This window comes from Corvus kubaryi, unplaced genomic scaffold (assembly GCF_017639235.1).
Source record: "Corvus kubaryi isolate FWS band 111438036 unplaced genomic scaffold, C.kubaryi_AGA036_p1.0 71, whole genome shotgun sequence".
NCBI classification, from domain to species: Eukaryota; Metazoa; Chordata; class Aves; order Passeriformes; family Corvidae; genus Corvus; species Corvus kubaryi.
This window is the reverse complement of record NW_024582059.1, coordinates 16250919-16273951: the sequence shown is the minus strand read 5'-3', so window position 1 is coordinate 16273951 and position 23033 is coordinate 16250919. Positions and strand designations below refer to the sequence as shown.

Genomic DNA, 23033 nt, shown 5'->3' with positions numbered 1-23033 from the left:
AGTGGATGATCTTTAAGGTCCCTTCCAACCCAGGTCACTCTATGATTCATTCTGTAATTATTCCAGAAAGTAACACTTTAAAATATATTCTGTTTGTACATCAGAGAACATCTTTCCCTTACAGACAAAACAGGGACCTGTACTTAAGATTGCAGCTGCCACTTAACTCGCTTTCAGTCAACGGCAAATTCAAATGCCTCATCTAAGACTGACATTTTTGCCCTTCAGTCTCCTGTCCCATCCCAGGGCCTGTCTAAGATACTGGGAGCCACAGTGTATTCAGTGGAATACTTTCCAGCATTACTTGAGCTGAACAGTTAAGAGCTTATAAAGAACTTGAGGATAAAAATTGCATGGCAAAATGTTCAGGATGGGATATAAACGGAAACAGCAGATCATTGTCAGCTTTCAGGCATACACCAAGTGTTTCCTGAAGGCTAATTCATAGCTTTTCAAGATCTCTCTGCTACACACACCTCAAACTCAAGTCCATAAACCAAGCTGAGTCTCGACAACATTAAAGAGGTAACTAAAATGCTGCTCAGACTGGATGAGCTTGTCCATTCTTGTTCATTTGCAACCTAATACAAATGATGCTCCATCAGTACAGGTTACCAAGCTTTCCTCCCACCTCCTCAATAACACGAGGAGAGTGAGACAGCAAAACTGCAGAAAGGAGACAATGCTTCAAATCTCCCTTCTGCTGCTCACAAAACCACAGAAAAAACATGATGTCTTATGAGCAGGCATTGACTTCCCCCTCCCATCTTCAGTCAAGAGCGTGTCAACCCTGACATAGCTGGAGAAGCTAAGCTAGGAGAGAAGAAAGGAAGAAATGAATTTTCATGGGCTGCATTTAAACAACAGCTGTACTGTAGAACAGGGAATGCTAAATTCTGATTTCTTTCAGCTGCCCCCATTTCAAGCTTGGAGAGCTGACCTTCAGGTCTAGCATAATACCAGCATCCTAAAGCACAAAACAGTAAAAAGAATTAACAAAGCAAAATCCAGTATCACATCCAAGCAGCAGAGATAACACAGATTTATCAGAAATCAGATTTTATTCCTTCACATGGCTTGCTCACTTACTTGTTAGATTTTTTTTTTTCCCTGTGGAATTAACTAGATTATTGCTATCCATACACACATCAGTAAACAGAAATGCCATCTTTGCCAGATCCTGAGAGATATTTCAGGGATATCAGAGCAAAAGGTAGATGCTAATTTATTGATAAAACATTACAAGGGAAAGATTCATGTGTTTGACGATAACAATCAATCAATGACAATTCACTGACCTTGACTGTAAGACTAACAGCTGTGCACTGCTTTTTCTTCTGTTGTTCTTCACTAGCTCTGTGTGCCTATAGGCACAGGCTGGCAGAGGCAATTCCCCACAGTCACACTGACAGCTGAAGACTTTTAAATTTAATAGCCTTGATGCCAAGGAGATGTACACAGACTAAAGCCTATGTGGTAGCTATCTCTATTATGAGCAGGAAATGAGCCTGCTTCAGGAATTCCAAAGCATTTACTGATGGTTGAAACACAAAATGTTCCTCCTTCTCTTTACTCCCATTATACACAGTCACTTGGAGAATAAAGTCTGCCAGATCATAATATTTTTCTGAAATTCAGCTCCATTCACATCTCCCTAACTTTCAAAAATACAAACACCATGGCATAATATCTGTTCTTGACTGAACAGAAGCCAAGACCAAATGTTAAGCAGACTGGTGCTCAGGACACCCACTGAATTTGCACCAGAAACTGGATTCTGCTTTTCTCTAACTCATATTAACATGAATATGAGCTATGAACATAAGCTCACTGCTTGTCTTGTCCTCTCCTACTGTAGTTCTTCCACCGTCTATAAATATATATATACACAAGGTGTGCAATTAGAATGTTCCTCAGTATGAGCAATCACTGCTCTCTGCCTCCCTCCAAACACAACCAACCAGAAAGCAAAATAAAACCTAAAATCTGATTTGGAAAAAAAACCTCATTAAGTTTCTTCCATTATATTATTGTCTAAAAGAATTACTGTACATCTGTGAATTGTACAGACTGTACAAGCCAGTAGTAAACAAAGAGGTATTTATCCTAAATATAGATCCAATATAACAATATATGCTTGCCATTTCCTAATATCCCTGTGCACTGAAAATTCGCAGTATCAGAGGAGTTCTTTGCTTTAGCTCTCCACAGCAAGAACAACAGGGTTTCCAGAAGGTCATAGTGATTTTCTTGTCAAAGTTAATGCAGCAAACCCTTCAATGTAATGGGAAAAAAATAGTTCTGTTATGGCATTGAACCTGGGACATATTTCAGGCACTGACACTTATGCAGTTTGTTTCAGAAACATTTCAAAAGCTACACCAAGGTAAGATATTGACTGATCTTAATTTGGACAGGCCCATTAATTTTCCAAACCCACTGGCATATTTTAAGTTATACTTCTCTCAGCACTTTTCCAACCCCATTTTGTATTTCTAAGTGTCCTTATGAACTTGCTCGAGACTGAAGTGGAAAATTCAAATAAGCTCTTAGTTATTTCACAAACTGCTACCCTAACCTATCACAAGTATCAGATCAGAATCACCACCTCCATTTCACAAAAGGGAAGTAGCAAAGTCAGTAGGATATTCTGAAGCCAACCCACAGGTCAGTAGCAGATGGACAAGAAGATAAATTGGGCTCTGAGCTGTAGAAAGTTCCATGAAACATGGCATTGTGCCACCTCTCAAAAAGCCATGAAGTCTTTGCATGCAAACATTCTGGCAGAGATCAAGTGCTAGAAAGCAGAGTTATATTCTGGAAACCCAGGATCTGGCCCACAAACATTTTAGTTTGATGGCTGCTTTTTACACTCTTGATTAACAAAATATATACAGTGGAAGATATGCTGAATTTCCCAAAAATTATTAACTATTTCATACTCAAAGCAGTCATCCTATCATATAATTTGTGTAAATAAGCAGTGTGTTATTTGATTAACCTATCAAATAATAACTATCTGAGATAATTTTATGGGAAACAGCTACCAAGGCAGTGAAATAGGTACTTAGAAATTAATTCACAATTTGGAAACCATTACCTCAAGACTGAATACTTTTCTTAACATGTGCACCATAATGGAAGCTGTAAAGCTCGGCCAAGTGTCATGACCTGTTCCATACAGGAAGCTGGATTAGATGGGTTTTACGTCTCTGAGAACTCCCTGTGAAATTCCATACAAAAGGTAGACCACCAGAAATTTCATAGCCATAAGAAATACAGCTGTGATGATCACATTTTAGTACCTGCACAGAAGTAACTCCCAGATGTCAAAGCCTTTTTCTAACGTCACAAACATCTGGAAAATCATTAATACATGAGACTATCATACTCCTGTAGATGCTAGCAGGAGACCCTAAGAGGCTCAGGCCTGCCCTGACCCAAGAGGCAGCACTACTTAACTCTACTCCTATGGCACTCTGGGGATAGGCAGCCCTGAAGCATGCTAGTGAAAAAGCTAAATAGATAGGAGGAGAAATGAGGATTAAGGAGCACTAAATCGCCACAACAGAACCACGCAGACAGACACCAGTCTGTTCCATATTACAGATGGCAATGTATTCAGGCTAGGGTGTTATTTGGGAAGACACAAAGCAGGGATACTCTGCATAGTAAGCAGAAAAAAACAACAACAAACCAAAAAAACCCACAAGCAGTATCTTTTCAAATACAGCTTATGCATCTGCCTCAGTCAAGGGCATCTGACTGATGACTTTTGCTACTTCCTGCATACTTCTTTCCCTTTAAAATGCAGAAATGAGAAAACCTGACCTGAGAAAGGAAGTTTTAGAAATGAGCCTGATGGGGAAACCACACTAACTGCCAGGGCCTGACTCAGTGTAATCAAAATCCCAAATGCAACACTGAGTCAGTGACAGAGGTGGAGAAGTTCAGTGCTTCACACACCAGACAATTCTGCTTGCATTAACTTACTTTACTCCCTGACCTCCCATCCTGTCTCCTCCTTACACTTACCAAGGGCTTGGTTTCATCTTCATCTTTGAAATAGTAGAGCTGGTCCCCCTTGAGGACAAACCAGCGCGTGTGCCAGGTCTTGACGAAGCCCCCCTGCTTCCGCAGCCACCCACACTTGATAGCAATGTGCCGCCCTTGGCTCAGGGCAGGAGTCTCTGAAGAGCCATTGTGTTCTTCCATACTGGGAATGGGCAACTCTCCTGTTGGGCAAACAAGAGGAAAAGGTAAAATAATTAGATTATTATCCAGGTAGTAACTTGCTCCTTTCAACACAGCTGTAAAAGAAACATGCCTTGACTACAAAAGTGTGTTAGAAAAGCATTTGCCATCAGCCTGCTTGTTCTCATACCAGCACCCCATCAGCTGAGAGAATTACTACTCACCTATAAAATACTAAAATAATAATGAACTGCTAAAAAGCAGGCAAGAGGCAAAAGCTCTGTTCAACTGCTGCGCAAGACATTTTGACCAGCACTGAAGAAGACATCAGCTGTTTCTAGAGGTGAGTTCTGCTGGATTACAGGCAGTAACAAGGAGTGAACTTACAGTACTTCCTCATACTAAGGAAAGCAGCTGACTACTGGAGGTCCCCATTTACAATTCCTTGGCAGGCTTGGGACTTTCAGGGAAACGTTAAAAAAGCCTCTGCTTCACCAAAGCTTAATTTTACCCCACCAGACAAGCAGGCTTTTTTTGTTATTGTTGTTGTTCATTTTACTGAAGTCCACTTAAAGGAATGGTGACAGTAAATGCAAGAATAGCTGCACATCACCTCACACAAGCAAGCCCTGACTGAAGTGAGTCTGTGCCCAGACATTTGTTATATACATCTGGCAAATCATGAAGAATTTTGGCCCATCTTAAGGCAACAAGAACTGTGTCAAAACTAGAGCTGAACTGTAAATTTCATATGGCATTTTGGCCTTATTAAAACTATACCTTCTAACCATTTCTGGACAGTCATGACTCTTACTGATGGATTTTGTACATATAATCACGTAGTAATGTGCTTAACCTTCATGGTCAAAAAGCTTTTCCTGATCCCTTATTAAGTCTAGAGCACAAACACAGGCTTTTGAGTTGCAAGTTTTGGTATTTCCAGTCAAAATCCAAATCAAACCAAAACCTACATGTGCCAAAGAGTTTATACCCAAACAGAATAAAATGTGACTTTGACCACAAACACAGCAGTGTGCAAATCAATGGTGAAATTTCACTGTCAGTAAGTGCTTGAAGAACAACATGTTTCTCTTCTTTCCAGACTACCACTGGCAATCTTTCTTGCCTCATCAGAAGCTTGCACAGCTGTTAGGGCCCAGAAAAGCTGGCTTCATAGGTAGTGTTTTGTTTCCAAACACCAGGTTGGGAAAAGAATGGAATATTCTTGACACTGCAGGCAGCAGACATCTCTGACTAAGGATATCTAGACTGAAACTTCGTGTCCTGATTTGGCAAAGTAGGTTGGTGAGTCCAAGCCTTGCACTCCTGCTCTGGTCCCCTACACAGCAACAATACCTTTACTGAACATAGTGAATGGGCATTGGGATTGCAAAGGGATGTACTCAGCTTCTAAGGCAGACTAGAAATGCAGATAACACTCATTTGACAGATGAAAGCATCCCTCTGACAATTAATCCAAGTACTTTGTCTGGATAGTGTTACATCACCATAAAATAAATCACAATACAAGAAGAAATCAATAGATTGCAGCCAGAAGTGGTTTTCAGCCCTTTTTTCCTTTGGCTCCCTTCTTCCTACTGCTCACACATCCTCCTTTGGAACAACTTCTCCAGCTTCCATCTCTGCTGTGTGTTTACAGTTTTTTCTTTTAATACCCACACACAGTCTCGTTGTCATGTCCCTGATTTGGGCTGGATCCTGGAATCTGATTGCCATGATTACAACTCCTCGCTGCCCTGTGCCACTGAGGTTAACAGGTCTCAACACAAGCACTGAGGTTTCAGCAGAGTACGAGCTGCAGGATCAAAATTTCAATCACTTGGTATTCTTCTCAGAGAAAGGCAATCTTTCTCCTGCATCTTTAGGGTTCACCTAGAGTCACCCAGAACACTTGTACTGTGAGATTTACTTGAGCAAAGTGTCCCCACAAAACATACAAATGTGTCTGGCTTTCTGAGCAGATAAAGATTTTTTGTGTCTGTCTGTCTGTGGTTACAGTTACGAGAACAACAATGAACCAGATGACAAGTCCTCAGACCACACAAAAGGAAACGCACCCAACTCATAATTGGCATTTTCTGATTACGAGCGGGAATCTCCTGGATGCTGCTGGTTTTTGGGTGGACCTAAGTAGGTACCAAGAAGCTGCCCTCCAACTCACACCCTCAGAAAGTGAATTAGCAAGTATTTTACAGAAAGCATTGTAAACAGCAGGTAAATTACTGGAACTGAAAAAAGGAACAAAATCATTACCCGTAGGCTACCCTGTGCTCCCTGCTGCACAACTGCTGAGCTCATCAGTTCATCTCTGCTGCCTGGGCGAGCCTCAAGGAGGAGTTTAAGTACAGTATCTGTATGTATCACTGCAGTGCTGAAGACATTGGGTCCCTATTACACTTGGACCATAAACAAGAATCTAAATACCAAAGTCAAAAACAATTAGCTGCTTGGATGAAAGACTATTTTTTATTTTGTTTCACAAAGTCACACGCCAATGGTGCTGACACCAGTATACGAAGTATATGGATTTTATCTCGCCAAGGAAAGTGTTAGTACATCCCCATCTCTTTGTCTGACGTCTATCAAACTATTTCTGCAACACTAAAACAAATGAGGTGTAGGAGAGATGATAGTTCTACTGCTCTACAGGGTAAGATCTCCTTTAAAGCAGTAGTATATCCTTGGACATGCTCTGTACAAAAAAAGCTGTATTATTTCATCCATTAGTGATTTAATTCTCTTCAGCAGTTAAAAATTCAGCCACCTAACTTGTTTGCATTTGGCCCTGAGATAAAGTATATTTGTTGTTTTCATATATCCTTCCCTTCCAGTGTCTGCCTACTACAAACCAGACTTGGAATCAGAAATTCCAGCAGCTGGCTCACTTTCACACTGCTTGTTTTTACAGCTGTTTCAACACTAAGATCATAAAAATAAATTGCAGAAATATCAGGGTGCTGGCACTGATGCAGAGAACAGTGAGGTGCAAACAGTATGTAAACAACACATGACAAAGTGTGGAATTATATCAACATACTCCAAGTCCTCTCGGCCTCATAAGACAAGGCAGAAAGCCATGCATTTTCAAGCACTAAATGAGAATATTCCTCAAACTCATCTTCTCAACAGGAAACACAACTTGTACTTGCTGCCAGAGTCAACTCTACTGACTTGGCCAGCCTCCAGTTTAGGTAATGACCAGAACTTAATAAATTCTATACAATAGATTCATTTGGGGCTGCCTGTGGGCTCATTCTCCTGGGCCTGTCTGGACATCAGGAGTGCAAAGCAAACAAAATGAGAAATATTCCCTGACACGTTGGCCCTGCATCAACATCTCCTGGTCCATGGAGACCATCAACATTTACCACTGCTGGCCTGAATCCAACCTGTTTCTGCTCCCGTAAAGCCACTTGCCTCTCTCACTGCTCTGTCTAGAAGGCAGCTAACTGCACTTAGGCTCTCCTTGCCAATGTGGAAGGTCTGTGCTGGTGGCAGGCACAGAAAGCAGGGAAGTGTTTCTCCTCAGCTACCACTCACTCAACACTTGAATTACGGAATTGGGCAGCTCCCCCAGATCCCAGCATTTTGCCAGGAAAGAGTCAGAGAAACTCATTAAAGCACACAAAGCCAGTTACAAGAATAGTCATAGGACTGCATGAAGATGATCTGTTTGGCAAGAAACCCCAGTGGTCTGCAGTCAGTGTTTTTCTTCTCACTGAAATTTCTCATGGCCAAGATAGCACATTTCAAGCATCCAAAACATCAGCAGAGGTCACTTGCAGTAATTATTCATCTTTGCCACTGCTCAAATGCTGTTCTTTACAGCCTAATGTCACCCAGCACAAAATGGATAAATGTGGGAGGCCGCCAGAGTGCCTGCTGCCCCGGAACCGTACCCCTTCAGCCTGCCCCACCACCGAATTCTCTTGCCCTCACAAAAGGGCAGGCACACACAACACTGCACAGACATGTTGTCTTTTCCATGTCAGGCACATGGACAGATAGCTAGTAAAAGGCAGCAATTCTGCAGCAACAATTGGCTTGGTTATTGATGAATGCATCTGCCAAATATGTGTGCGCACACACGCACACGCAGAATTCCTAACAGTCTTTGTGACACAATGGTTCTCTATAAAATCAGATTAATACTTCCACACTTATATCACTTTCCAAGTGACATCTAATTCCGGGTTCCCTTCTACTTATTTATGATGAGCTATACAGAGCTTAAGTGCCTGAGTTTAAGATTATCAGTGTCTCTCAGGTACAGAGTTCCTGCCTCTGACCAGCAAGTTTCCTTTTATTTAATTTTGATTTAGTCTTGCTGAGTAGCAACTTCTTAAAACCATTTAGTATGTGAAAACATTGTCAGCATTCATTTTCTAGTAAGATGTCTCAAGACACCTGAATCTCTGCTGCAACCCAGGAGTGAGTTTGTAAGCAGTTGCCGCAGGAAGCAGAAGACTGGCCTATTTCCCACCATCAGGGTACTTCAAATCAGTTGGTACTCATCTCTTGTGTCAAAAGGATATTGCACATAGAAGGAAAAACACGTCAAAGAGGTAAAAGCACACTTAATAAGAAAGCTAACTTTCTGTTTGTGCTTAGCAACCATTTTTACACTGCATGTAGCAAGTCTCGGTTTCTGTCACTGCAAGAAGAGATTTTACAGCATTCCAGTCTTGCTCTTTTCCAAAACCTGCAGCAGTGCACTTGCCAGTAGCTTTCCTCCACAAACTTTTAGAACAGACATTATACATTTATCCAAAAGGTTTTCCAAGACATCTGAGAAATCTCCTGTACTACTGGCAGTAATGTTCCTAGGCACAGATCATAATCTGGCTGTTCTGCATTCCTCACCCTCGCTTTTGTCCTAACAGGGACAGCCTGGATATATTTTGCTTGAAAGAATTTTAATTCCAAGGCCTAAATAATTACTCCTTAGGTAAAACAAAAAATTTGTGAGAGGTGTTCTCACCAGTAAGACTGTAGCAGATGAGATTCACTGCCTGGTGAAGCCATTGGAAAGACTTCCATTACTTTTGCAATATATTTTGGGATCAGTTCGAAAACCAAGACCCAATAATTTTGCCAGAAAATTGAGGCCTTAGTCAAATACAACTCTTTAGTACCTGATTTGCATTTTCATGTCAGAACCATCTAACAGATATTCTTAGACCAGCCAAACCTCTACAAGTCTTCTGTTTTCTTATAGGAATTCAAGCACAGCTATAAACAGCCCAGCTAGAACGGGACTAGAGGATTTAGAAGACATTCCATTTCTTGTGAATTACAACAGGAATTAGTTAACAAGTTCGGTCAGGCACTTTTGAAAACATCCACTTCTGCATGTGTATATTTCTTTCCTGTGATTGTGACTAGTGGTAGTAAAACATGTACACTAGTTTTGTAAAAGCAAAGCAACTGCAGCAGTTCTGTTACTGCAGCATCACACTGTCAGATCAGCATTTGGAGTAATTTTCAGAGCTTTAACTTTTGCTGCCCTTGCCATTCGGTCCTATTCTGTTTAAATCCACACATCAGCTTTTGAGCAAATCCATTCTTGTCCTCCCACCACTGCTGTGGCAGCAGGACCCATAACAAAACTGCACTGCCAAGAACACTTTTTTTATGATGGATTCTCTTCTGACACCTAGTTCTCTCCATCGCTTCCTAATCCCACTACCTGTTTTGGGTGGAGATGGACTCCACCTGCAGAAGACTTGTGTAACCCACAAGCATTTGCACGCAATCTGTCTGGGTATCTTTTCTCAAGTACATATACACCATGTCTGATTTAGGAGTGGCTGCAAAATGTCATGGCACAGGGAAGGGTTTTGAAGAACTTCAGAAACAACTTCCAAGGGTAACAGTCTCTGTTATGCTTTTGCATGTTACCCATTACTATTATATATCCCCTCAGCTTTTTCGTCACATGGCAGCACATGGCAAGACAAGGTTGCTGCTACCAAAGTGATTGGAAAAATGAAGGTATCCCTGTTCATTGCACAGGGGTTGAACTACGAGACCTTTAAAAGGTCCCTTCCAACTCAAAACTGTTCTATGATTAGAATGAAGTGGTCCTTTATCTTCCAGGTTTCTGCCCAGACTCCCATTTCAAGTGTCTTATTCTGCACAACTGGCAATGCTAGAGGTAAACTGCATACAGCGGAAAATCAGCTGTAACTATCTGGAGAAGCTTAAAAAACTACAGACAAGGCAGTAAAGAGCCTCTGATAGCTGAAAGGGTCAAGTGATGCAAGATGGACAAAGAAATGCAGAACAGTTGACAAGTCTCAGGAGCTGAAATACTGAGCAGTGAAAAGGCCAGGGAGCAAGTCAAAAGCGGCATCTGGAACAGCTGAAAGATATTCCAAGTCCCAGATGTCTCTTCCAACCAAAGCGTAACACTGCCTCTGAATATCTGACACTGAAAATACATAAGCCCTGTTTACAGCTTCATACTTTACATGGAGAAAGTGGTTGTAAGGACAGCTTAAAAGTAACTTAATTCCCACATGTGAGTGGTGAATACTTCAGCATATACTGGCTTCACTTACAAAAGAATTGATTATGAGTTGTGCCCAAGCACGATCTCAACAGATGATCTCTCAAAGTATAAAAATAATCTCCAGCACTACTCTTTGTTCTCAAAGACTGGTGGCAAAAGACATCTGAGTACAGATGTCAGCAGCCCTCTGACAGTGAATCACTGAGACTGAAACAAGGCTGAACACTTTTTTAGGAAATCCAATACAACAGGACTTTCCATGTTGTCCTATTCACAGCTGTTCAGGCCTTGCAAATTCCTTGTAAAATTGACCAAGAGAATTAAGATGCTACAAGTGACATTCACTAAGTATGCTGCCAAGCAGCAAAAATACATTCTGGTTTGTCTACAGCAGCAAAAGCTTCCTCCCAAATCTGCTGCAGTACTTGCAAATCAAAGGAGCTCACAGGTTCTGCAGAAAGAGCTGGTAGTTGCTGGAGAGTGGGAGGAAGAAAGATGAATATTTGCTGCCTGCACCACACTTCAAACTCCTCTCTTGCTCAGAGCAAATGTAGTCCCAGCAAAATCCCAACTCTGGCAAAAAAAGATTAACACAGCAAGTACTGGCTGGCAACATCTCTCCCGATACTCAGATGTTCAGAGTAGGAGGAACCTTATCTCTGGGTGCCTCCACAGAAGCCTCAGGGGAAACAAAGGAAGGTTCAACCCAGCTCAACTCAGCCCACAATGACCTTTTCAGTCTTACATTAGTTCACATGTGACAAACAGAAATCCATGCACTTATTTTGAACGTATTTGCTATGAACATTTCAGGCAAAATTACTCCCTCTGCTTTGTTACACACAATATAATGTTTATCCCTTTCAGTTCAAAGAAGTTCAAGTAACAGCAGCACTTGGTGATCTGCTGAGAGATTCCTCTGAAGCAGATCTCTCCCACCTCCATGTGTTCCCCAGAAGGACCATGGCATCACAGATGTGCCTGTGGGAGCATCCTGTCCCAGCGTATCAGAGGAACTGACAGAGTTACAGCCCATGCCGGCACTGAAATCCAGAACTACCATGCCCATTTCCCAGCTGTCCTGTATGCATGCAGAGGAGCACACGGATATTAAGCAGGTAAGCACACACTGTACACAGGTAGTGAGCACCCACCCAGCCTCAGAAAGTATCTTGGCACTGTCCCAACCCAAACACAGGCAAGTCAGAACCAAAGGCTCAAAGTTGGCAACCTCAGAGGTGCATCTGCTTCCATTCCTACTAAACTTAGTACCACAGCCAAGATTTGTGTCCTCTCTGCATGCCAACCCCAGCAGGACCTAAACTTTAAATAGACCTACTTTTAAACAGGAATCAGTTTAGTTTTAATGCTGTTCAGAAATGTTTTATGTAAATGGTAATTGCCTCTGTCACTTAAACACATTAACCATACTGACATAAATTTCCATGCTAGAATACTGGAGACAATATAGTCAAAATTTTTAAAAGCAGATGTGTATCTTTCCACTGAAAAAGCCAACTCTACATAAGCACCATTACTTTGTAGTTGACATTTCCATCTTCTGCTCAGGAAAAGCATTAATTCATACTTAGGGAACTAACATTTCACTTTTTTAAAACCAAGTCTGCCTCAGAAAAAGAGAGTCCACAATCCTTCCTATGTACTTCAGGAAGCAGCTGTGAGTATGTCACGCCACCTAAATTGTTTCAGTAAATGAAAAATTATCATGTATTAGTAAATGAAAAATGATACCATTGTGGCATTGCCCTTTCCAGTAAAGCTCTAAGCGAAGAGAACACTGTCCCTGAATTCCTAAATCAGCACCAACACCAACACTATGCTTTGTCTCTAAAATGAATTCATATGGGGGAATGGAATAAATTCATGTGGTCCTTATCCTTTAGAAGGTCAATCTGTGCATGGATGCTAACACCTACTTTCCAGCTTGTACTGAAGGAACCATTAAAGGCAAAGCCAACTCTGCTGTGTTGCATCCACAGTTTTCAGACTCTACCATCACAACCCACAGTTAAAAGGTGAACACACCTTCTCTACAAGAATTTTATGTTCAGGTGTCTCTTTCTGGTCACTACTATGCTATGTGAGCTGAAGGAGAAGCAGAACCAAGGTCAAGAACACTTGAACAAGTAACTGGTTACCTTTAGTGACCTGAAAGCCAGCTAAAAACATGTAAGCATCTTTTTCTGACATTGCTCCACCCAAAATGAGATAAGGGAAAAACAAGTTGAGTTATTCACCTGAAAGGATTCAAAGAAGACATGTATATGTTACTTACATAAAACTTAAGGAAAACATTTCTTGTTTGGTTTCTTTTTTTAAAAAAAGCACCAACTAGTAGGCAAACAATGTTAGGCACTCTCCAGATTTTAGGTAGGCTACAAAAAGAGACAGTGACATTAACTAGGACTAACACTTCAGAGAAACAGGTGCAAAAGCAGAAGAAAAATAATCCAAAGATGGCAGGTCCTGTATCTGCAGACACTTCAAAACTGTGCTGAGCATGGCCATGTTTACAGAGTTCAATTTATCCAATTTATCTAACTTAAGAGAGGCGAGGTATCCTGAGAATATAAATTTCTCCTGCTGTGAATGACACAGGTCATTAACAGCAAAACACAGCGTCAAGAACAAACCAGAAAAATCTACCTTTTCTTATCAACTCCCTTTACAGTAAGGATGGTTTGTGTTTTATGTGAGTCACTATCTGCAGAGGAGAACATCAGCATGCCCAAGGGAAAGGAGGTTATCACCTCCAGTCAGACAGCCTTACTATTTCACATTAGTGTAGTCAAAACAGCAGAGAAGCCTTGCCATCCACATCCCAAAAATACCCCATCTCTCTCCATGTGACCATCATGGCTCTGCACTGTTGTTTTCTTGATTTTTCTCTTTATTTTCAGTAAGAAGAAAAGGATACCTTTTTTGCCTTGCTTGTAACCTTCAGGTTATCTATAACCTGCACCAAACACCATCCTGCATTTCAAAAGCAACATGTTTTATCAGTGCAGGAAACCAAATGAAGTTCAAATCAGTGTCTCACAAACTCAAGCAGTTCCTTATTTGCCAAAGCACAGACTGTCTGAGGATTTCTTTTTACAGAATAAGGTGCATTCTGAAACGCATGAATTACATGAGTTGACTGCTAAAAGAATCAGCACCACAGTTTATTCCATTTGCAAAGCCAATTCAGTAGAGCTGGGTAAAAGTACAACTGTGACTTTTATTATTTTACAACTATCAGTTATGGACAATTTTCCCAAGGAATCATACTTACAACCAACCTCTAGAACAGACACTGCAGAAAAGCCAGTATAAGGCAATTAAATTAATCCAGCCTCCTGGTAACTTCATACTTGACCTCCTTTTTCTCTGTGTCTGCAACCCTAATTACACCCTTACTTTTTCTTCTGCTCTTGGTAAGATGATGATTTGAAAGTTAACTCTGCTCTTCTAAGTTTGAAGGTAAAATCTCTAAGCATCAATCCCCTAGAAAGCAATTTTTACATAGAGTTGTCTGTTTTATCAGCTTGATCCATCATTCACCCCAATTTAGGAACCAAGCTCAATTAGAACAGATGCAGATGGAGTAAGATTTTTCAGCTTCTCTTCCAACAGACACAGGGGTTCTCAAGATAGTATTTCAACCTTTATGAATAGAAAAAGATAATTAACCTTTAAAAAAAAAACAGATTAGCCAGTGCAAATAGAAAACACTGTAGAAACAGTTGGGTTTTCTAAAAAACACAAAGAACTTTGTACTTTGGGAGCTGGAAGAACAGATGCCCTGACTATTGTCTTGTCACCTGACTTCTTAGATTAGCTCTGACAAAGCTTTTCTAACTCTTCACTCTTTTGTTTTCAATTATTCCAAAGGCCTTTGTATTTTAGAAGACATAATACTGCTGGTGCCATTTCAGAGCTGTTAAGTGTAAACAGCAAGACTAATCAAAAATATTTATTTGACCTTGCATTTCCTAACAAAACAGTCAAATGCTCTGGAAGTTTCAAATAAATAAAAAATAGCTTTACACATACAATTTCCAAGTTGACACAGAGAAAAACAATCCAGCACAGGTAACAGATGTCAGACATTGTTTGTGGAAGGCCTTCAGCTTCACAGCAATAGGCTGGTAAAGGGATCTGGACAAAACAGATATAAAACACACCAATGCCTACAAGCACAAACACACTTTGCCTCTTAGGATGATGAAATTTGCCAAGTGTTTCAGCAAAACAAACAGGAAAACTGCTAATCCAGTTGCTGGTTTTGACTAGGCACTGTAATAGAGCAGCATCACCTACCTACTGTGTGCACCAATGCCTGCTGAAGCATCAGAGTACAAGATACTGAGATATCAAACATCACCAAGTGTCCTTTGCCAGGATCTGGGAGAAAGCTCCAGGACCAGCCAGCTCATTCAGGACTGAGATCCCCACACAAATACCTGCAGCAGGAGCAGAGCAGCAGGGCTCCTCTGCCCTACACCAAGAGCTAAGTGGAACCACAGCTGACCTGATGGCTTCGTCGTGGGCTCACTCCAGCCCTCCAGGCTCAGCCCACACCAAAGAGATTACAGACCAAAGCCTAGAAATAAATAAAAGCAGCTAGAACTTGCTTTGCACAAACAGAGCTGAACAACTCCAATGTGATGCTTTCGCTCACAGAGCGCTTGCATTTATACTCATCAGGAACAAAAACATGTTTCCGGCATTCCAGCTCTCTGCTAAATTGGATGCAGATGATGAAGGGTTTTTTCCAAAGATATGGAAGTCAATGCAGCTGAAATATCAGCTAGGCCTTGAGAGATCCTGTACCATAAGGCATTAAGCTTTCTACAACACACAAGGAATCTAAGTGGCAACAATTATGATTTCATTTCATAGTGTGATTTAAGATGATATTACGAGACAGAAATGTTAAAAGAAAGTAATAAAAGCCTTTCATGTACTCTCAAAGTCAGATGTTCATATGCCACGTATCTGGACAACCTCTGCTTTCAATGGAAGCCTGATCTCCACTTCAAAGGGAGGAAATTAGACAAAAGGGGAAAGAATGTACACCTCTCAGTACTGGAAGCCTCAGGAAACCCAAGACCAAAGGACTAAATCCATCACTTTCCCAACACCCCCAAGACAGACAAGCCTACAAGATGTTTAACCAAGAGAGAAATTGAAAGCACAAGCACTTGCAGTCCTTAATCTCAGCCACCAGTACATAAACCTTGCTCATTTTATTATTTGAATAGTTACAGCATAGCAAAAAACATTTCTGTACATCCACTGCTAATATAACTTCTGGTTATTAGTGTGAGAAGAAGCCACTCCCTTCACCAATTGTAGGTGGGTTTCTTGTTTTAATTGATGTTCCAGGCAGGATGTATGTTTCGTTTTCTCTGTCTTCAAATATTAACATAACCGTGACCGAATCCAAAACATTAAAAGCAGAGTTAAGTCCCAGCTTTCCAGGGTTTTTTTCCCCTATTCTGAAAATATTTCTACACATTAGAAGTTATTTAATGGTGAACAAATTCTTCTTCTGGAGCTCCATTCTTCGGTACACAGCTTGATAGGAACTAGTTTGATCTGTAAGCTCTGCAGGAAGTAGTTCTGACACTTGGAAGCAGAAGTAAATTTTTCATGAGATACCTTGCTGTAGTAGTTGCTGATAATTCAGATTTTTGTCTACCCACACTATGAGTTTATGCTTTAGTCCTTACACAGAATATGTTTGAAACTTCTCCAAAGGAGCAGCTATTTCTGCCTTCAGTGGCACAAAAAATCTTGTGAATAGCCTGGAAGTTCAACCATTAGCACTGCATTTTCAAGAACACATTCACTTTGGTGTTCAAAGAGAGTCAAATATTTCTTAGCAGACATATATACACTTCACTGGGACAATTCACGTGACCAAAATACATAATATGGCCAGTATTAATGACCAAGCCATACAGGTAATCCTGTTCACATTGAGTCAGATTTCATACAGCTAATGAAGAAGTTGTGTAAGTTTATTTCCAAAATCCTTGAAAATTTATCTGTGCACTGCTAACTCTTCCTCCTTTTCAACTCCAGCAACAAAACAGATATGACTAAATTCATATCAAACCTTCACCAAAACTCACTGAAAAATACAGTCAGTTTTAAAGCTAAGTGCAAGACATAGAGAGCTAAATCACCAGGAGATCTACTTCATTTTCATCACTGTCATCAGACCTCTGTAGAGACTGCACCAAAGTTATCCCTAGGCTTGACATTAATCAATGTTTTCTTCTGGCAGAGTGGGAAAAGATCCAGTAAGCAGTTTTAAGTTTTAATTTTAAAAAAAAAGAAATTACATCTTTTACTCACTAAGCAAATAATTGAAAAATTTCCCTTGCAGTAATTCACATTATTCTTTAAAGCTTGCTGAACAACCTATAAAGCTTGAACAGCTTCCTTTTTTTTACTATTTTTAATAGTTTTATAGAGCTTTTTTGTAGGTTTGTTTTGGGGGGTTGTTTTTAGTTACTCAAAAATAATTTTGAAAAATTAGTATGAATGGAAAAGAGGCCTAGGTTCATTTTCTGGATCCAAGAAACTGCAGGTGAAAGAGGAGCATGTGTGATTGATTTCAAACCATCTCCTATTGCCCTGCCCCCTCTTTAAACCCCTCCTTTTGTAATTTCACCTCAATTTATTTTCTTCTGCTCGAAACTGGCAAATGAACATTGCCTTTGTAAATATTTTTGTACAAGCAAAATACATTCCCAGGAATTTACTAGGCAATGATTTGGTTACTACTCTTTTATCCAGCCCAGTCACACGGCTTTTCCTGCACAAACACCCGCACAGGGGATCCAAGCATAACACTGGCACAGCTGTGCAGCTGTGCTCAGCCTTTCACACTCCACACCTGGTTCAACAGTGGAGAAATGTAAGGGAGGTAGGGCCCGGGATGTCATGCAAAACTCCACCTGCCCCTCTCAAACGGTGGCAGGGAAGCTAAAACCAGCCCACCCCTCTGTCCCCCCTTCCTAACAGACCTGTACACCAGAAAGAACTGTGTAAGAAAATCCTCCCGTCCATGCTAAGAGGTTCATTTCTCCCAAGAAGGGTAATGAGCTAAGAATGCACATTTCTGGTAACCAAAAAAACCTGCCTGCTGTCCCCAAGAGGGCATTTTCATTTGCTGGTCCCATAATAAGGGTGACAATATCTACCACAGTCAGGGGTACGCAATTTTTTGCGGAAAATGGCACAACAGAGGTTGTGATGCCTTAGGTGAACTCGTGACCTGTTGTCCATCTTGAGAATAGCCTCTGGCTCCCCAGACCTTTGAAGGCCTTTCAAATAAATACCTACTTTTATTCCCTTACTCCTGTCTAGTCTCTGTTGTTCACCTGATGCCTTGAGAGGCATCACTTGAGCAAGAATATATAAAAAAGAAGTAGATATATTTGCCATGGCAATCACCTAGAAGTAAATTTCTGTATGTGAATTACTGCCAAATCCAGGTACAAGCTCAAGCACACATAAGAGCTCCTGAGAAGATGAGCAGCATCATTTTAAGACTGTTAGAAGTGCAATTATGACTGCATTACTAGACAATACTGAGCCTTAGCACACTGTCAAGAACCCCACTCACCTTTCTCAGCGTTTTCTCATCTCAAACTTGAATCTGAGTCCTACTTTTCATTTGAACTCGTAATTTCAGATACATTCCAGTATCCTCAAAGTGAGCACACACTATATTATTTATTACATTTGTTTACAATGTGCTCTCAAAACCAAGCAATGTACTATGGCACAAACAGGAATCCAACAGCATGGAAAGGTGACACACTTAACAACAGCTCCTCTGTGCAGGCAGGACTCAACTTGAACTCAGAGCAGATGCCGAGAGGTACCTGACCACGTCCCTGTGTCACAGCTTATAGGGAGGACTAAGCCACAATTTATCCTTTGAATTACTCAATTGTCAAGAACACAAAGTGAAAGGAAAAGAAGAAAACAGATGTTGTCACCACAGCTGATAGACAAAGGAAGGTCTAGACACATCTGGGTATCATGAAAGCTAAATATTTTTAACATGACTTACAGCTCTTCTCTCTCACAAATACGCATTAGATGTCCTAAACTCTAATCCCAAGTTATTTGAACTGCAGTTTAGAAATATACACCCAAAAAAACCAACCACCAGGAAAAAAAAAAGGGGGGGGGGACGACAAATTTCTGCTGGAAAAAATCCCATTATAAGCAGCACAGCACACAATGGAATGAAAAAAAAAAAAATTTAACAACAGTTCTAAGATTTCAACATAGCTTTCCAGAACAAAGCTGGTTTTATCATCTTTATTATGGTTCACTGGAGAATTTTACTTTATTTTTCCTGTAAGGAAGGAAGGGCATAAGTAGCTCTCACAGCACTGTGACATTTCCTGAGAGACTGCCAAGGAATCTGGGGTTTCCCAAAATGTATCTCATGTCTGGGACATGGGGAGCATCCTGGCATAATTCACCTCATGGTCCAGATTTCCAGACGAACCTACCATTCAAGCAGCCCATTCAAGCTTAAATCTGCAAAGCAAAACCTTAAAAAGCTGTACTAGCATCTCTGAAAAAAATAGAAGGCTTGGATGGCGGTAATTTGGAAGGGATGGAACAATTTGCAAAACAATTGTCAAAACTAACATGAATTTTCCCTTCCTATCCTGAGGCAGTGAGGTGATTGCTCTTGGATAGACAGATTGCCTCTAAGATTTGTAAGACAATCTGATCCTCATGAGAATTGCAAAAATCACATTTGAAGGACAGAATAAACAGAGAAGACACTGCAACTCTGGACTAGTTCTTGTAGGATTCAAATTTGAAAAATACTATTTGCCTTCTCTGATAAAAATAGCCTGGAAGGAATACAGAGTAAATATAGATCTTTTTTCTCCACTAAGTTCCCTAACAGTGGTAATATATAACAAGCTATTTGCAAACTTGCTTTCCAATTCAATATGGAAAATAATACACTGTATCAATACATCAACATCTTGTTTACCAAGTTCCCTTTTTCTCCACTGGAAACAACAAAGACAGCTTGGCAGACATTCAGGGCAGAGGAATGGAGATGAGCATTTGGTTGGACTGACACCCTGACAGTCAAGAACACAAAACATTCCACAAATGTTTGAAGGGTGCAAACAGCAAGGAGAAAAAACAACTTTAAAGGGGGGATGACACAAATCAGCTCAATAAGGCATGCAAATCAGTGGCTCGAAAAACACATCAGGAGTATTACTGGCAGCAACATAAGCCATCAAAGTTACCTTATCAGAACAAGCTTGAGTGGGCAAATAGCCCCTTGTTCAGGGAACAAACACAAGCACCACCCTTCTGCTGCCCAGCAAAAGCCTCCAAGAGTTCAGTGAGGACTTCTCCTGCATCAAATCATTTCTTCAGCGCCAGAAATTAATGTACACCATTTGGCACAAACTCAGCTTGTCCATGCTCTACACCTTCTACCAAATTTGTACTATAAAAAGGTGCTCTGAATAGTACTCAAACATTTTCATCATCCAGATGACAGTTCCATAAACCCAAAGCTGACAGTAATAATTCTACAAACCTTCTCACCAATTAATTCCACTGTATGGAAAGAAATCATCCCATTTTTATTTTTTTGTTGTTTTGTATTGTGACATCACCTACCCTGTACAAGTCAAACCAAAAGATTTAAGTGTATGAACAAACCTGTGGATGTAGGATAGACAAAACAGCAGTAATAATAAGCATTTGTACCTGTGAACAATTAAAGTAATTTGTATTCCATGAACTGCATGACTGTATTTGCACAAAGTTTTCCTCTTTCAGTCTGCAGATTGTCACAAACAAGTGGAATAACCATAAAACTGTGTTACACATTTTTAACTCACTACTGACTCCATACTCAGATTATTCTCTGTTCACCCGATTCTCCTTTTATTGGTGTGTGTTGCCTTTTTTCTCAGCAATACTTTTTCTGCCCTTTTTATTTGGTTTCAGTAGATATTGAACACAATATAAATGGAAGCTTTCTTTAGGGAAGAATTACCTCAGCTATCAAAAATCCAGAGCAGATATATCTTCAGGTCATGAACCAGATCCCTCACACAAACAGAATGCCAAGACAGTGTCAGCAACACTTTAGATAACAACATCAATACTAAGTCCAATGGTAATAACTTTTTTTGAAAGAAAGATGTGTCAAAATATATTGGTAAAATAGCATGAATTGCGGAGCTGCTGCCACCAACCTCTACAGCAGGTCAACACACTGAACAACAGTAAGTCCAAAAAGAGTGCTGGAGGCATGTAAGTATCCACACCTAACTGTTCCCAGTTTTCTGCACCACAGCCACTGGGTTTTCTAAGGTCTCTGGCAATTTTGAAGAACCTGTCTGAAAGCAGATGTGGCAAACCACAAAACATCCTGCTACAGAGAGAGGACAGGAAGTGATCAGTGGAAAACACCCGTAATTTCACCACACGTGACAAACGTACCCTAAACCTGCTAATGAAATCCTCAGAGCCCTCTCCTGTGTTAAACTTGTGCCCAGTACATCACCTGACTGAACACACATAGTAATGAAATATTATTTCTTCTGGTCCATCATACACAGAGTCTGCAATTACACCCAGCTCTCAGGTAGTTGGAAGCTTGTCCTCTGTCATCGCTAGAAGACTTTTTTCATTTGCCAGCCCTTCATGCGTACAAATGGGCCAGTCAAAAGTTATAAAAACCTGCTCTCGTTGTAGTATATTGTATTCAGCCATCACACCAGCTTACAAGAGTTTTTTGTACTTTGACAGCAACTAAAACTTGCTGTCCATTACATAGTTCGTCCATTTTAGCAGCACAAAACCCACCACAAAATCAGCACAACTATGCAAAAGCCCTAAATTATCCTAATGATCTTACTTATAAATTAATTATTGAGAAGTGATCTTCATAACATACTTTCTAATTTTTTTTTTTATGCTTAAGCCAATTTATGTGGCTTTTAAAACTTTGCACCATATCCTAACTGATAACAGGAAACTACGGATGGTTAATTGAAACAATGGGGGATCCATTTTCATCATTGCTTATGAAAAAGCCGCAGTTTCAAGTTCACCACAACATTTGAGCCAATTCTCAAGGTGCTAAAACACTTAAAATCATTTGTAATTGCTTTATTTAACTTTTCATTCCCCCATCCCACATGCTCAAATCAATGCAGCATTTCTGTAAAATATCACCCTGAACCATTCAGTGTTTTGCCAAGTTCTACAGCAAGACAAAATACAGTATTTAGCTTGGTTCTGCTTGGTGTTTGAGATCAGTAACACTATACTAGTGTCTGCTGACTGAAGAGAATTTATTTTCTTGCAAGGGAACACTTGCAAACTGGCCACATTTGATATTTCCTTTTCACGAATGCCTTAAAAAGTTTAACAGCAGTGTAGAGTCGCACATTGAAGCTACAAAATGCCATTAAGCATGACTATTAACAAGAAGCAAATGTAGTAAGTGCCAGCTTGAGTAAGGTAAAGTGAAGTGGTGCAAAAGCTGGGAAAGATGTGGAATTACTGACTTTCTACCACCAAGGAGATTCCCACCCACCTTCACCTCTGCAAATGACATAATACATAATTCCATTTAATTTTTTCATCTGTATGGACAACAAGAATAACAATTTTTAGAACAATTCAACAATTACACTCCTCAAGGAGGCAGCTCAAAGTGTCTTATTTTCCCTGTAATATGCCTTCAAGTCTCCACAATTCATTTTCAGCACAGAATTTTGTAGAACCCCACTCTTACACACCATTTTGCAGGCAGCCACCTTCACTTATCTTTCTACAAATCAAGGTAATTTTACATTATTTTCCCAGAGCAAACTAGCATTGCCTATGGCAGACCAATGGGTGACAGAAGATTAATTGGTAGAAAAACATTACAACTAGAAAATTAAGCACTTTTAGACTGCCCATAAGGAAGTATATAATGCTAAAAAATGTAATGATATGGCAACAAGAATCAATCACACACATCTGAAAGTCATTTGTTAGCTGATGAAATGCTGCCAAGTCAAACAAAAAAGTTATAATTTACTCACAAAGCCAAATTTAAGCCTAGCTGCAACTAGCAGGAACTGGCAACAATGGATCTAGGAGAGTGTTTTCATAATCTCTAAGCCAAAGTAGCACTGATGTGTCTACAAATACACAAAACATGCAACAAAAATCCCTGTCTCCTTGTCCATGGACTTCTGATCTGAACAAGACAACTCTA

The 23033-nt window shown here is 40.3% G+C and overlaps 1 protein-coding gene across 5 annotated transcripts in view; it reads right to left on the bottom strand.

Annotated features, from left to right (window-relative positions):
• The window catches only part of ARHGAP24 (Rho GTPase activating protein 24), a 186521-nt gene that overhangs the window by 151829 nt on the left and 11659 nt on the right, over positions 1 to 23033 (bottom strand). For all 5 annotated transcript variants that reach the window (XM_042049758.1, XM_042049760.1, XM_042049759.1 and 2 more), the window contains exon 2: positions 4036 to 4235. In XM_042049758.1, the coding sequence (XP_041905692.1) occupies positions 4036 to 4215 (180 nt within the window). In that variant the 5' untranslated portion in view covers positions 4216 to 4235. The remainder of the gene's footprint in view (positions 1 to 4035; positions 4236 to 23033) is intronic.